The sequence below is a fragment of the Mus musculus genome, chromosome 1 (assembly GCF_000001635.26).
Source record: "Mus musculus strain C57BL/6J chromosome 1, GRCm38.p6 C57BL/6J".
In the NCBI taxonomy this organism is placed as follows: Eukaryota; Metazoa; Chordata; class Mammalia; order Rodentia; family Muridae; genus Mus; species Mus musculus.
Genome location: NC_000067.6, coordinates 58,447,297 through 58,462,487, shown reverse-complemented (window position 1 = coordinate 58,462,487; position 15,191 = coordinate 58,447,297). Strand labels below are relative to the sequence as shown.

The window sequence follows — 15,191 nt, the reverse complement described above, 5'->3', positions numbered from 1 at the left end:
TATTGGTTCTCATCTGGCCCCCTCCCCAAAAGCCATGTTCCCTCTGCTTTCTTAGCATGTGCATCCCATCACCCTCATTTGTTCTTTTTTTTCCTTAAAAAAAAAAACCTCGTCCTGTCTCATCCCTTTTTGGTTCTATCACCTGTGTGCACCTACGTACACACACCACACACACATACATTCTAGGTTCTTCATAGAGAAATACAGTGTGTCCTTTTTTTAAGGTTTATTTAATGTATGTGAATACATTGTAACTGTCTTTACACACACTAGAAGAGGGCATTGGATCCCATTACATGTGGTTGCTGGGAATTGAACTCAGGACCTATGGAAGAGCAGTCAGTGCCCTTAACTGCTGAGCCATCTCTCCAGCCACCCCTTCCCCCCGGGCACCCCAGTTTCTTTCTGGGTCTGGCTTGTACAGTGACTGCAGAAAATGCTGGGTAGTAATCAGTCATATTTTGAACACTTAACACCATTAATTAGGAGGAGTTTGGAGTTCAGTGGTAGAACACTTGCCTTCCATTCATAGAGCTAGAACATAGTCCAAGAATAGTCCAGTCCTGTGAGGGACTTCTGAGTGTTTGTGAGAAAACAGTTTCTTCAAAAACACAAAATTGTTCTTGGGATGTGCTTCTGTGCCCTTCCCCAGTGGAGCAAGCAGATAGGAGTGAGGTGACTTTAGATCATTCCTTACAGTTGGCTGGCTATTCTTATTGTTCATACACCTCCATGGAAACCATGGTTTTGCTACATGAGGCTTGTCCTTGTGATTGTGCCTTTATTCAGTTGACTCTTAGCCCTCAGAGTGTAAATTGTCCGATGGCTCTGAATAAACTTGGCTATTGCGTGAGACATCAGCTCACCTCATTTTTAGGCCCTACTCTCAAGTCCATGCTGCCAACTAGAGTGGTAAACAGTGTCCAGTTTGATCCCTGCACCACCAAGAAACAAAACAAAAATTAGAGAAGGTTTGCCTTTAATGTACTCTTTACAGACAGTTTTACCGAATGAGCTATGGCTTTTGTTGAGCCAGAGTCGTGAACTGAAATGAGAAGTCCAATACAGCTCTGCAGAGGGTGGAACACCAACTCCTGCACAGCCGTTTCAATCCAGGTGATCTGTGGCTTCTGTCATCATGGTGTCCTTGACGTCCTTGCATTTAAACCACACGGAGAGGGTCCCTGTCTGTCTCAGACAGGATAATGTTAATCTTATTCTCAAAGTGAACACCCAGCATTTCTTGAAGCTCAGAAAGGAAGCCTCTTTCAGTGTTGCTGTGTTCACAAAGGATGACATTGATCCCTTTGGAAGCAGCATCCAGAACATCATGGTGGGACATTTCACCTGAGAAAAAGGGAAGAGCAGCAACTTAGATATCAGACTCAGTCTGAGCACTCTGGCTCCTTCAGCAGAAAGCTCCTGTTTGTATTCTGGATGAGTGAACAAAGTTCTGTATTACTGGGCACAGAAATGGAAGACAAATGGTATGGTCAGATGTAGGATGTTTGCCTCGGGTACAAGGTCCTGTGTTTTGCTGCTGAGCACAGAAAAAAAGTTCAAACTCAACTGTACACATCACTTTAGGATGCTGAGTCATATCTCTGTTGAAGAGCAAGGACACAGGAATGGAACAGAAGACAGAGAAAGCACCGCTATGGTGTGTGTGCAGAAGTCAAAAGTCAGTTCGCTCCTCCCTTTGTAGGATCTGGAATTGAAGTCCAGTCATCACTTGGCAGGGATTCCATTTTTGGTTTCATCTATACATTAGTCATAAAGTAAGGATCGTATCATACAGGATTTTAAGTGTGCCAGCATTTTTACTATAACCTATTACATGGTCCATGTGTGAAATTTTCCTCTTATGCTTGTATTACTCAAAACAGTTTTGTAACATTTTAGACATAATATTTTCTTTGACTGATGCAAAATGCTGCCAAGGATGGCAGTATACCTGTACTTCTAGAATTTGAGACGCTAAGGCAAGAGGATCAAGAGCCCAGGGCCAGCCTCTGCTAAAATAAGGGAGTCAGAGGCTATACTGGGTTATAGAGACCCTGTCACAGATAAGCAAGCAAACAAACAAATGCCTTGTTAGGAAGTTATAGTGGCCAGGCTATGGCACATGCCTTTAATCCCAGCACTCATAGGCAGCCTGAGGCCAGCCTGGTCTACAGAGCGAGTTCCAAGACAGCCAGGGCCACACAGACCCTATATTTGAAAAACCAAGAGAAAAGTTAATGTGAGAAAATATAGGGAAAACTCAAATATGTTTTGGATTTTTGTTTTTGTTTTTGTTTTTCGAGACAGGGTTTTTCTGTGTAGCCGTGGCTGTCCTGGAACTCACTTTGTAGACCAGGCTGGCCTCTAACTCAGAAATTCACCTGCCTCTGCCTCCCAAGTGCTGGGATTAAAGTCGTGCACCACCATCACCCGGCATGTTTTGGATTTTTAAAAGTACCACTTATGAATTCGATAAGTGAATTTGAGAACAAAAACATATTGTGGGGGAGGGGAAATGAATATAATCAAAACATGAAATTCTTGAAGTGCCTCTGTGTGTGTCATATGGAATTTGGTTTGTTCATAAAAACTTTGACCAGTGTTTACAGACATAAAGCCATTACAAATAACTTTAAAAAAAATATTTGTTGTTTTGTTTTTTCAAAACAGGGCTTCTCTGTTTTGCTCTGGCTGTCCTGAGAACCACTCTATAGACAAAGCTGGCCTCAAATTCAGAGCTTCACCTGCCTCCCAAGTCATAGGATTTAAGTCGTGCACCATCAGGCCTGCATACAATTTTTAAATGCATAAATAAGAGAAAAATGTGTTCTTGGGAAAGTGAGCTATTTTCAGTGCTGCACAATTGTATCAGTTCATGGTTGGGAACAGTTTGTATCCGAGCACCTTTTAAAATATCTTGGGGCTGGTGAGATGGCTCTGGTTAAGAGGGCCAACTACTCTTCCAAAGGTCCTGAGTTCAAATCCCAGCAACCATGTGGTGGCTCACAACCATTCGTTTTGAAATCTGATGCCCTCTTCTGGAGTGTATGAAGACAGCTACAGTATACTTACATATAATAAATATTAAAAAAATATATATCTTAACATTTTGCAATTGCTTGAATTTCTCTAACGCACATATTATAACAAATCCAAAGCCTTCCATGTGTATGTAGAGGATTATGTGTACACACAGGTATTTATTTACTCTGGAAACATTTGGACATGAAATGCTGGCAGCTGACACCTTTCCCCTCAATGGTTCCTTGTATAATCTCAGAAGTATGGCATTCCCTTATGCAAATGTGGGAAATTAGACACTTACTAATGTTTCTCTTCACCTTACATTTTTAGACAAGATCTTTGTGGACATGGAGCTCAGCACCTCCTCTAGACTAGCTGGCAGTGAGCCCAGACTTCTCCTGTCTTTTCTCTAGCACTGGGATTATAGGCATGGCTGCTGCACTCGGCTCTTCTGATGTGGGCCCAGAGCAAACTCAGGTCCTCATGCATACATCACAAGCACTTCACCAACTGAGCATTCCCCAGCCTCAAAAAATTATTTTCAATAAAAATTAACCAGGGCTGAGCTGAGTGCACACTGACGCAGGAGGATGACAGGGTTGAGGTCGGCTTGGCCTTCACTCTAAGACTTCAAGAAACAAGAAAAAGAAGGGCATGGTGACACGGGCCTTTAATCCCAGCACTTGAGGCAAAGGCAGATAGATGATCCCTGCCTTTCCAGGCTAACCTGGTCTACACAAGTTCCAGGCCAATCAGGGATACATTGTGAGATCCTGTCTCAAAAATCAAACAAAATAAACAAATAAAATTAAGCAGTGTCTTTTAGATTATGTCAAGAACAGAGTGGGAAGCCTAGGAGCCAAAGACAACCATTGGGGGCTGGTGGCATAGCTCAGTAGCATAGTGTTTATTGCATGCGGGAGGCTCCCAGTTCAAGGCCCTGTACTGCAAAACAAACGAAAGGGGGAAAGCTATTGATGGTACTTTAGCCATGTCACACTGCCCTGAAATCTGCTAGTTCTGAATGACTAAGAAGTAAAGGATAGAGGGAGGTGTCAATTCCCTAATTGGTTCTTGATTGTGTCAATAAAGGAGGTGAAAGCCAATTGCTGGGCAAAAAGAAAAAGGTGGGACTTCCAAGTTCCAGGAGGAAGAGAAGGGAAGGGATACAGAGAAAGAAGAATTCAAATCAGGCTTTGGAATGAGGAAGAAGATAGTTTGTAGCCTCTGCAGCAACGGGGCGGAGGCAAGAAGGACGGAAGGAGTTAGTTGGTAAAATTAGAGCAAGAAATTCTTCACCCAGCCATTGAGTTATCTGGCTAGCTTAAAAATAATAAAACTGTTTTCCATCAGAGGGACTAAGGTGGGCAGGAGGAGAAAGAGGGCAGCCAGGGTGGTTGTTGGCGGCTTGGTGAAGCTAGGCTTGAGGGCTGGGGGAGCGATCAGAGCTCCCAGGAAAAACAGCCAGCTGGCTGTTGGCAGAGCTGAGGGTGACGGCTGAACTTGGAGCCTGGCTGGGAAGGCAGGCAGAGCTTGTTTATTAAAATTACAGCAACAGCAAAGGAAGGCTGAGGAAGAGATCCAGAAATAGCCCTACCTGTGAGGTAAAGGTCGGCCTCCACTCCTTGTAGAACACTGCCCCCAGAACCAGCACACAGGGCCACAACTTTGACTTGGGACTCTACAAGACAAAAGTACCACCAGGTGTTATCACAGAGATCCGACCCCTTCCAGATCAACACTGGTACTACAATTCTAAATCTAGTGCAGACTAGCTAGATCAATATAATGAATTATGCTGTCTTTGATTTTAAAATGGGTGTGGTGGCACACACCTTTAAACTAACACTAGGGAGGCAGAGGCAGGTGGATCTCTGAGTTCAAGGCCAGCCTGGTCTGTATAGTTTCGGGACAGCCAGGGCTACACTGTGAGACCCTGTCCCAAAACAATAAATGCAAAGCAACAGTAAAGCCAAAGTCGGGAGTGATGGCGATGGTGCATGGAGTGAGTCAGGCACGGCGATGGCGATGGTGCATGCCTGTAATCCCAGAATCTGTGAGGATGGCCCTAAGTTCAGGACCAGCTCTCAATTCGTGAAATTTGAACTTGGACAGAACTAGTGACCCTCCTGCCTTCACTCCTCAAATGCCAAATTAGTAGTGTGTGCCAGCATGCCTAGCTCCAAAAACAATTTTTTTTTAAAATGTAGGCAAATGATCCAGTTTGACACCACAAAGGGAATGAAAGGCAAGGGCACAGTTTCTTCTAACACAGCCACAAAAGCCCATGAGCCTGGGTAACAGCAGTGCTGCCGCTCTGGGCTTTGCTACCGCTCTGGGCTTTGCCTTATGCTAATAATAATCCTCAGCTGGGTCTGCAGACAGTGGCGAGAGGGCTGAGGAACTAACAGAACAAGTTAGAGAAAGAAATGCAGGGCAGGAGAGGTGGATGGTTGGGTTAAAAGCACTTGCTGCTGTTCATGAGGACCCAAGATTGGTTCCCAGCATCCATGTCTGGTGGCTCGCCACCTCAGTTCCAGGGGCATCTGACAACATGCAAACACTTCAAGTTGAAAAAATGCAGTATGTTACAAATATATTAGGCACCTACCCACCTCCACCCCACCCCTTTTTTTCTTTTTAAGACAGGCCTCATGGTGTAGCCTTGGCTGGCCTGTCGATCTGTGCAGCCAGGCTACAAGTATGGGTAGGCATCACCACACCCAGCCCAGTCTAGAATTTTTTTTTTTAAAGATTTACTTATTTATTTATTTATTATATGTGTGTGTGCACTGTTGCTGTCTTCAGACACTACAGAAGAGGGCGTCAGATCTCATTACGGATGGTTGTGAGCCACCATGTGGTTGCTGGGATTTGAACTCAGGTCCTTTGGAAGAGCAGTCGGTGCTCTTAACCGCTGAGCCATCTCACCAGCCCCAGTCTAGAATTTTTACCTCATGATTTTAACCCTCCATTTCCTCTGCAACAACAACCAGCCTATAATTAGCAAACTTCCACTGCTGACTGGAGATGAGCACAGAATGACTAAGGAATTAACTTTATCATTTAGGCTAGGGAGAGGTAGTCAGCCAACCCTGGGTGACAAAATGAACCAATTATCTCCCTGAGCTGCTAACAAGTTCTCTACCACTTACATGAATAAAAACAGTAATGTGCCGGGCGTGGTGGCGCACGCCTTTAATCCCAGCACTCAGGAGGCAGAGGCAGGCGGATTTCTGAGTTCGAGGCCAGCCTGGTCTACAAAGTGAGTTCCAGGACAGCCAGGGCTATACAGAGAAACCCTGTCTCAAAAACTCAAAAGAAAAAAACAAACAAACAAACAAAAAAAACCAACAGGGCTGGTGAGATGGCTCAGTGGGTAAGAGCACCCGACTGCTCTTCCGAAGGTCCGAAGTTCAGATCCCAACAACCACATGGTGGCTCACAACCATCCGTAATGAGATCTGACTCCCTCTTCTGGAGTGTCTGAAGACAGCTACAGTGTACTTACATATAATAAAAAAATAAATAAATCTTTAAAAAAAAAAACAAAACAAAACAAAAAAAAAAGTATGCACCTATAATCGCAGCACTTCAGAGACAGAAGCAAAGGGAGCAGGAGTTTGAGGCCATCCTGTGCTCTGTAAGATCAGGTGTCAAAAATAAATAAAACCAAAATTTGTCCAAAGTCACAGTATATCTACCAGATGATGAAAGATATTTACCTAATGTTCTCCCCACTCCAAGAGCTAAGCGAAGATGCGACAGCTTTAGGTGTGTTTTGATTCGCTCTATCATTATTGCCAGGGAGACAGATTCATCCAGTGTGCACAACCGTCCCATTCCAGTATGCAGAAGCAAAGGCTGAAGAGAAATACAAGTTAGAGATACTATCTGTTCCAACTCCTAAAAAAAATGTATAGAACTGGAATCAATAAGGTTTACGTATTTAAACCTACAATAGGAAGCTTCAGCTAAAGTTTCAATTGCAAGCCTAACAAAAACATTCTAACTTCTGGGAGCTCACACCCTCCTAGGTATTAACACATAATCAAGACTAAGTTTCTTAAATCAAGGTAGGCACTACATTAGGGGAACATAAAGGAATGACAAACTGGGAGCTGGAGAGAGAGCTCAGCAGTTAAGAGCACTTGCTGCTCTTGCAGAAGAGCCAAATTTGGTTCCCAGCACCCACATGGCAGCTCACAACTACCTGTAACTCTAAGGGATCGAACATCTCTCTGGCCTCCATAGGCACAGTCTACACAAGGCACGCGCGCGCACACACGCGCACGCGCGCGCACACACACACACACACACATACACACACACACAGAGAAATCATTTAAGAAGCGAGGACTGTCTAAATGAGCTGGGTCTGGAAGGGAGATGCTTTGGTTTTACTGGGATGTAGACCATACAGAAAACCAGAAAGAAGATAAAGGAAGTGATGTCAAGGACACTAAGAAAGGTCAGGGACAGGATGGGGCATGGAAAGACATTCTAAACCAAAAGATGTGAGCACTGTGGACACAGGAGGCCTAGCTCAAAAGGTGCCAGAGGGACCAATATTAGCAACTGGGTTAGAGACGTTCCTTGTGATATTTTGGCAAAGAATGTGGCTGTTGTCCTAAAAACCTGCCCAAGGTTAAATCAAAAACTTTTGGTAGAGAAGAGTTCAAGACAACCTAATACTGCCTCTGTTGCCTGGTTACCGGTAACCCCACTTACGCACGTCTACAATGAAAAGGAACAAGCTGGGCAAAAAGAAAGATAAATGGAGCGTGAAGAAGAGAACAGGAAGAAATGTAATGAAGGAGCCAAAGCTTGAGCTCAGCAGACAGGTAGAGGCCTCATGTGAAATGGAGGAGGGTGCTCAGGTAAGGCCCACCCAGCTAGGCTTCAGTTTTCACTTCTGTAAACAAGGCTGGTTTCCCCAACTACAGAGGATGTACTTGATCACGTACAGGAAGAAGTACATAGGCAGGAAGTAAGTCAGGATGCATGCTCGCCGCAAGTGGATGAAGGCAGAGAGCACATCAGTCCTGTGGGGTAATACGCCCTGTGCCTTAATACGTCTCTATCATAACTCATGGCCATTCTCTGGGAACCCAGGTATGGACCTGGCCAGTGCCACTGTCCTAGCCAGTATTCAATAAAGTTTGCTTCAAATGTGGCTCAAAAACTGTGGCTGTGGTCTTATTCTTGACTGGTGGGATCAACAAGAACTGTGTTGCAGTCAGCAAAGCCATAGAGGAAAAGCAGCTTAGGCCCTGTAACACCAGACATGGAGCTACAGGATTTGGGAGTTTGCCCTGACAGGTCTCATTCTGGCTTGGTCCAGTATTTCCTTCCTATGCCCTCCTTCCTCCTTTTAAGAATAGTAATGTATTTTCTATTGTGTTTTGAAAATATGGAATTTACTTTTGATTTCACAAGGGATCACAATGAAAAGATTGCCTTGAGTCTCAGAAGAGACACTAAACACTGGACTTTTAAAGAGTACTGAGACTATGAAAGACTATGGGAACTTCAGAAGTTGGACTAAATTCATTTTTCCTGACTACATGGCCATGAGCCTATGAGGGGGCAAGAAGTGGTGTGAGTGAATATAGCCCTGCTCATATCTGAATACTTGGTCCCTAGTTGTGACACTGTTTAGGAAGGATTAGGAGGTGTGGCCTGGTTAGAGGAGGTCACTGGGGGAAGGCTCTGAGGTTTCAAAAGACTCAAGCCACTCCCAGTGTTCCTTCTCTGCTTTCTACTTATGGGTCAAGATGGGATCCGCAATAGCAAAGGAACTAACACAGAAGGGTAGTGAACATCCCAGTCTAAAAGTAGTAAGTTCCGATAGCTTCCTAGTCCTAGAAATCACAATATGTACTGGCTGGTTTTGTGTCAACTTGACACAAGCAGGAGTTATCACAGAGAAGGAGCCTCCCTTGAGGAAATGCCTCTATGAGATTCAGCTGTAAGGCATTTTCTCAATTAGTGATCAAAGGTGGGAAGGCCCATTGTGGGTGGTGCCATCCCTGGGCTGGTAGTCCTGGGTTCTGTAAGAAAGCAGGCTGAGCAAACCAGGGGGAAGCAAGGCACTAAGCAGCATCTCTCATGGCCTCTTCATCAGTTCCTGCCTGTAAGTTTCTGCCCTGTATGAATTACTGTCCTGACTTCCTTTGGTGGTCAACAGCAATGTGGAAGTGTAAGCTGAATAAACCCTTGCTTCGTGGTCATGATGTTTTGTGCAGGAATACAAACCCTGACTAAGACACAGTAGCTTCCAGGAATGTGTCCTCACCATATTGATTGTGTGTGTGTGTGTGCGCGCATCTCTAAGTTCTATGGACCAAACTCAGGTTGCTAGACTTGTACCACAATCACCTTTACCAATTGAGCCATCTTACCGGCCCTCAATGACTGTTTTACTTAACAGTTTACAAATTGTGATGGTTTGTATATGCTTGGTCCAGGGAATGGCACTGTTGGGAGATGTGGCCTTGTTGGTGTGGGCTTTAAAACCCTTGTCCTAGCTGCCTGGGAGTCAGTATTCTACTAGCAGCCTTCAGATGAAGATGTAAACTCTCAGCTTCTCCTGCACCATGCCTGCCTAGATGCTGCCATGTTCCCGCCTTGATGATAATGGACTGAACCTCTGAACCTGTAAGCCAGCCCCAATTAAATGTTGTCCTTATAAGAGTTGCCTTGGGGCTGGTGAGATGGCTCAGTGGGTAAGAGCACCCGACTGCTCTTCCGAAGGTCCAGAGTTCAAATCCCAGCAACCACATGGTGGCTCACAACCATCTGTAATGAGATCTGACTCCCTCTTCTGGTGTCTGAAGACAGCTACAGTATACTTACATATAATAAATAAATAAATCTTTAAAAAAAAAAAAAAAAAGAGTTGCCTTGGTGCCGGGCAGTGGTGGCGCACACCTTTAGTCCCAGCACTCGGGAGGCAGAGGCAGGCGGATTTCTGAGTTCCAAGCCAACCTGGTCTACAGAGTGAGTTCCAGGAGAGCCAGGGCTACACAGAGAAACCCTGTCTCGAAAATCAAGAAAAAAAAAAAAAAAGTTGGTGATGGTGTCCATTCACAGCAGTAAAACCCTAACTAAGACACAAATGAATTGCAGCACAACACAACTGTAATGCAGTCCACAAACATTCATACATTAAACACATGCAGTCTCTGCATGCCAGTTGTTAAGACACACAACAACATGCGGGCAGGACGAATTCTTTTTTACCTTCTCCAATGAAAGAATTTCAGTTTTCTGATAAAGTTGTCTGTCCTGGGAAAGAAAGGCTAGCACCTGCATCAAAGTCTTCTGAGTACAATTCAGGCTGATCCGGGTTTGCTCTTCACCATCACACCTAGAAAACAGTCAGTTCTGATTAGGATAAAAGTATAACCTGGCCGGGCGAGGTGGCGCACACCTAGGCAGAGGCAGGCGGATTTCTGAGTTCAAGGCCAGCCTGGTCTACAGAATGAGTTCCAGGACAGCCAGGGGACAGAGGTAGGCAATCTCTGTTAATTTGAGGCCAACCTGGTCTACATAGTGAGTTCCAGAAGTGTCAGAGATATATAGTGAGAACTTGTCTCAATCAATCAAAAAATAAATAAAATGAAACCAAACAATGTGCAAAACAAAACTGTATTTCCTTAAATGTAAGTCTGTATGGATACCTACTTCTCAGCTGAGCAGGATGACACATGCCTATATCCTAATACTTGGAAGGCCAAGGCAAAAGCATCAGAAGTTTGACACCAGTGTGGGCTACAAAGTAAGACCCTGTCTCATTAAAGCAGCAGAAGTGTGCAGTTCTCTGCAAACACAGGAAACGATTATTTAGATTTTGAATATTTTATTTATTTATTTAGTGTGTGTGTGTGTGTGTCTGTAGGGTGGCATGTGCATTTGGACTATGGCATATGGAGGGTGAAGGACAGCTTACAGGAGTTGATTTTCTGCTTCCAGAGTGTGGGTCCCAAGGACTGACCTCAAGGCATCAGATCTGGCAACAGGTACTTTACCCATTAAGCCATCTCACTACCATCCCCTTTTTTTTGGTTTGGTTGGTGCCTGGAATCATCAGGGCCCCCCACAGGACATGGGCATGTGCTCTACCACTGATAATACTCCAGTCCTTATCTTTCCTGATGCTTCCATGGAATTAGAATGAATTCAGAAAGAGCACCTCCTACCCTACCTCTAAATGAGCAAGTAATGGGCCTCGACAGGGGCCTTCTCACTTGTTCCTCATTTCAAGAGCGTGGGAATCACTGCTTCACTGGAAACTGATCACGTTTCCAGTAACACATCACTTGGCTCTGTCTACATCCTTTAAAGTAAAAACAATCCTCTGTCAGCAAGACAAAGCGGTTAAAGATGCTTTATGTAGGGCTGCAGGGGCAGCTCGGCAGGTAATAGCACGTGACTGCTGTGTCTCCAGCTTCAGCAGATCCACTGACCTGGCCTCCTCAGGCCCCAGGCACACACAGACATGAGTACAGACAAGATACCCATACACATAAACAAATAAAATTTAAAAAGAAATAGAGCCAGGAGTAGTAGCTCACACCTGTTCCCCAACACCTGCAGGCAAGGCCAGGAGTTTGCAGCCAGCCGGCATTATGAGACCCTGTGTCAAACAAAACAAAACAAAACAATTAAAGCAAACAAACAGAGAAGCAGAGAAGAGGCAGAGAAATGGGTCGGTGAGGAACTTCCTGCCAAGCCTGCATGAGGTCAGCCTTTGGAACCCATGCAGTAGAAGGAGACAACCACTTCCCCAAGCTGTGACCACCACACATGTACTATGGTATGCACTTGTCCATATAAATACGCACACCAAAAAAAAAAAAAAAAAAGGAAAAAACAGGTTTGTAAACCAGAGGAACATATCACGTACCTGGCAGGAAAAGAAGTGACAGAGACACCTCCAACCCCTCTCAGTGTAGACATGACTTTGTCCAGGTCTTGGCTGCGGTTCACACTGAATTCTAGTCGGTGAGCTCCCTCTGTGGGGTAGTCTGGAGCTCTGGAAGGGTGGATGGGCCTGGTAGTGCAAGTTCCTAAAGAAAAAATTGTGTGGAGATCAAGCCTTTGTAGTGCTTTAGAATTAGATATTAACTACTACCAGTAAAATCTATGAAACGTCTCAGAACTCATTTTCATGTTTATATACAAAACATACATACATACGCCTTAGATGCTCATTACCTATCACGATAATCTAGATTGGATCTGGACATACAAAAATCTATTTTCACACTTACTTTCCCAAAGATTCATATTTCAGGAAAATTGGACAAAAAAATTGAATCAAAAAAATTGTTTTGTTTTGTTTTTTAATTATTCACAGTTTGGCCAATCTACTCATCTAAAACAAAGTACAGATCACAACAAATACTTTTATGCTGAATACATTTATAATGACCATCTTGTTATAAAGGTTTCAGTCCAGGCCAGGTGTGGTGGTGCATTCCTTTAATCCCAGCACTGGGAAGGCAGAGGCCCATGGGTCTCTCTGAGTTTAAGACCGGCCTGGTCTACTAGTTAAGTTCCAAGTCAGCCAAGGCTACAGAGTGAGACTGCAGAAAACAACAACAACAACAACAACAACAACAACAAAAAGTTGCCTTAGCCCCAAATGAGTACCAAATTAAGCTAAATGATGCCAAACTCCTTCACTGTGCTGGGTGGAAGCATGCTGTGAGATCCCGAGGCTACCTGTCTATGGGTAACATGCCTCTAACTCTAACTCTGGAAAACGGGAGGACTTCAAGCTTGAGAGCAGACGAGACTACAAAGTAAGCTCCTTCTAGCAGTAAGGTGGGGGAGGGCAGCGAGCCAGCTCACTGGATAAGGGACTTATCACACAGGCCTACTGAGTTCAGTTCCAGAAGCCCATGGTGTGGGAAGGGAATCAAGTCCTGAATTTTGTGCTCCCACACTCACACAATAATAACAGAAGTAAACAAAGCCAAGGCAACAACAAGCCAGCCAGAAAGCTTGATGGCTACATAACTAACCTAGCAAGCACATCCTGAGGATGCCAGCAGCTGAGGCCTGGAATGCCGACACCTCTTTGTTAATAACTTAACGGTGAAGCCCGTCCAGCAATGAAGACTCACGCTCTGCTTTCTCACTGAAGCTAACACATTATCCTCCCTGTTCTGGTTAGTTTTTGTCAGCTTGACACAAGCCGGGGTCATCTGGGAAAAGGAGACCTCAATTGAAACAAAAACGCTTCCCGTCACATTGCCTGTAGGTAAGTCAGTCTTGATTAAGGATTGATGTGGGAGGACCTAGGACTCTGAAGAGGAGGGCGGTCCTGGGTTGTCTAAGAAAGCAAGCTGAGCAAGTCCTAAGGGGCAAAGCAGTAAGCAGTGCTCCTCTGTGGCCTCAACTTCAGTTCCTGGCCTGACTTTGCTTCATGATGGACCGTAACCAGAAGGTGAAACAAACTCCTCTTCTCAAGGCGTGTTGGGTCATGGTGTTTATCACAGCAACAGAAAGCAAAGTAGGACAGTCCTCTATAGAGTTGAAGGCCAGCCTGAGCTACATGAGACCCTGCAGCAAAGCCACAAAAACGTTCCATGGTTTGTTTCCTTTTGTTTATGCTCTGGTGGGATGATAAAGTGTCTGGCTACATAGCTTGACCTCAAGCGCTTCCTGATCCGACTTCCTGCACGATTAAGAGTATAAGCTTATACCACACCAAGCCTAACTTACAATGTTTCAGTTTTCTTTTTTTTCTTAAATGATTTTGTTCAGATTTATTTTATTACTTATAAATGTCTGAATGTTTTGCCTGCATGTATGTATCTATAGGGGTCAGAAGAGGGCGCTGCTTCCCCTGGGACTGGAGTTAACCGGTGGTTGTGAGGCTCCATGTGCATGCTGGAAACCCAGACAGAGGTCTAAGAGCTGAGCCAATTCTCCAGCCCCAACAAATCGTTCATTTTTTTCAAATGAAGCTTGGGCTGGAGAGCTGGTTCAGTCACAGAGAGCACTAGTTGCTCTTGCAGAAGACCTGGGTTCAATTTCCGGCACCCACATGGTGACTCACAAGGCTCTAGCTCCAGCTCTAGTGGACCTGACACTCTCTTCTGGCTTATGTGGGCACTGCACACATGTGGTGCACTTACATACAAGCAGACAAAAGATTCGACAGATATAAAAATAAAATACATCTTCAAACGAAACTCAATTACCAAATTTAAGCAACACGTCATTTTTAATATTATATAAAAATAGAAAAACCTGTTGCCCCTTAACACAATTGCGACTTTATTAGGAAGACATTCTAAAATTTCCAAGTATTTGCAGGGAAATCATTAAATATGAAGGACAAGAGTTTTCTCACCAAGCCCTTTGGCCAACCAGCTGTTGACTCCCTGGGGTGCCGCATCATAGGCTGTGTGGGGAGAGTAGACAGCGACTCTGTTCTCCAGAGCCCGGATCACGAGACACTCCTTCCAGGTTTTCCAAGTTATGTGCTTCATGGGCCGGAAAATAGGTGGATGGTAGGAGAGAATGAAGTCTGCCTTCTTTTGCAGAGCCTCGTCCATGACCTCCTCCGTCAGGTCATTGGTCAGGAAGAGTGTATTTACAGTATGGGGTGGGCTTGGCTCCACCAGTAATCCCACATTGTCCCAGCTCTCAGCAAATGAGAGGGATGCAAAGTCATTCAAGGACGAGAGAAGAGCCTTCAGATCCATGAAGGAACGGGAAGACCTGCAGATCCACGACTGGGCACGTTGCACACTTGTAGGGACTAGGTGTGCCGATGACAGCATACGGAAACCAGGGAGAAGGGTGCCTGAAATCACAACCCAGGAAATGGTATTTATATACCGTTCACCTCTGCACTGTGAGGCATAAAGCACGTGAGTAAAACAGCTCTCACCACTGACCCAGAGTCAAACAGTGGCCCTGCCACCCTGCAGCATGGTGGGCTCGGCCAAGTCATCTGACCTCTTCATTTTCTTCAAAGGCATTAGTATATCACCTAGCAGAGTATGACGCAATATAAATGCTCAGCCCCTCTTACACCTTCCCTGCTCTGCCCACCACTGCTTCAACCTTACACCCTGTATCTCTGCTGCACACAAACGCACAAACCCACACTCCAAGATATTCACGTAGACAGAATAAAA

At 44.8% G+C, this 15,191-nt stretch overlaps 1 protein-coding gene across 2 annotated transcripts in view; it reads right to left on the bottom strand.

The window, feature by feature from the left end:
- Nucleotides 1–211: 211 nt before the first annotated feature.
- The window catches only part of Nif3l1 (Ngg1 interacting factor 3-like 1 (S. pombe)), a 17,126-nt gene continuing 2,146 nt past the window's right edge, over nt 212–15,191 (bottom strand). The window contains exons 2-7 of one of the 2 annotated variants that reach the window (NM_022988.3): nt 14,399–14,854; nt 11,939–12,101; nt 10,273–10,399; nt 6,753–6,891; nt 4,625–4,708; nt 212–1,347 (exon numbers count right to left, since the gene is read on the bottom strand). In NM_022988.3, the coding sequence (NP_075364.2) occupies nt 1,163–1,347; nt 4,625–4,708; nt 6,753–6,891; nt 10,273–10,399; nt 11,939–12,101; nt 14,399–14,831 (1,131 nt within the window). In that variant the 5' untranslated portion in view covers nt 14,832–14,854 and the 3' untranslated portion in view covers nt 212–1,162. The remainder of the gene's footprint in view (nt 1,348–4,624; nt 4,709–6,752; nt 6,892–10,272; nt 10,400–11,938; nt 12,102–14,398; nt 14,855–15,191) is intronic. The other variant, XM_006496186.2, reaches the window with a different exon arrangement.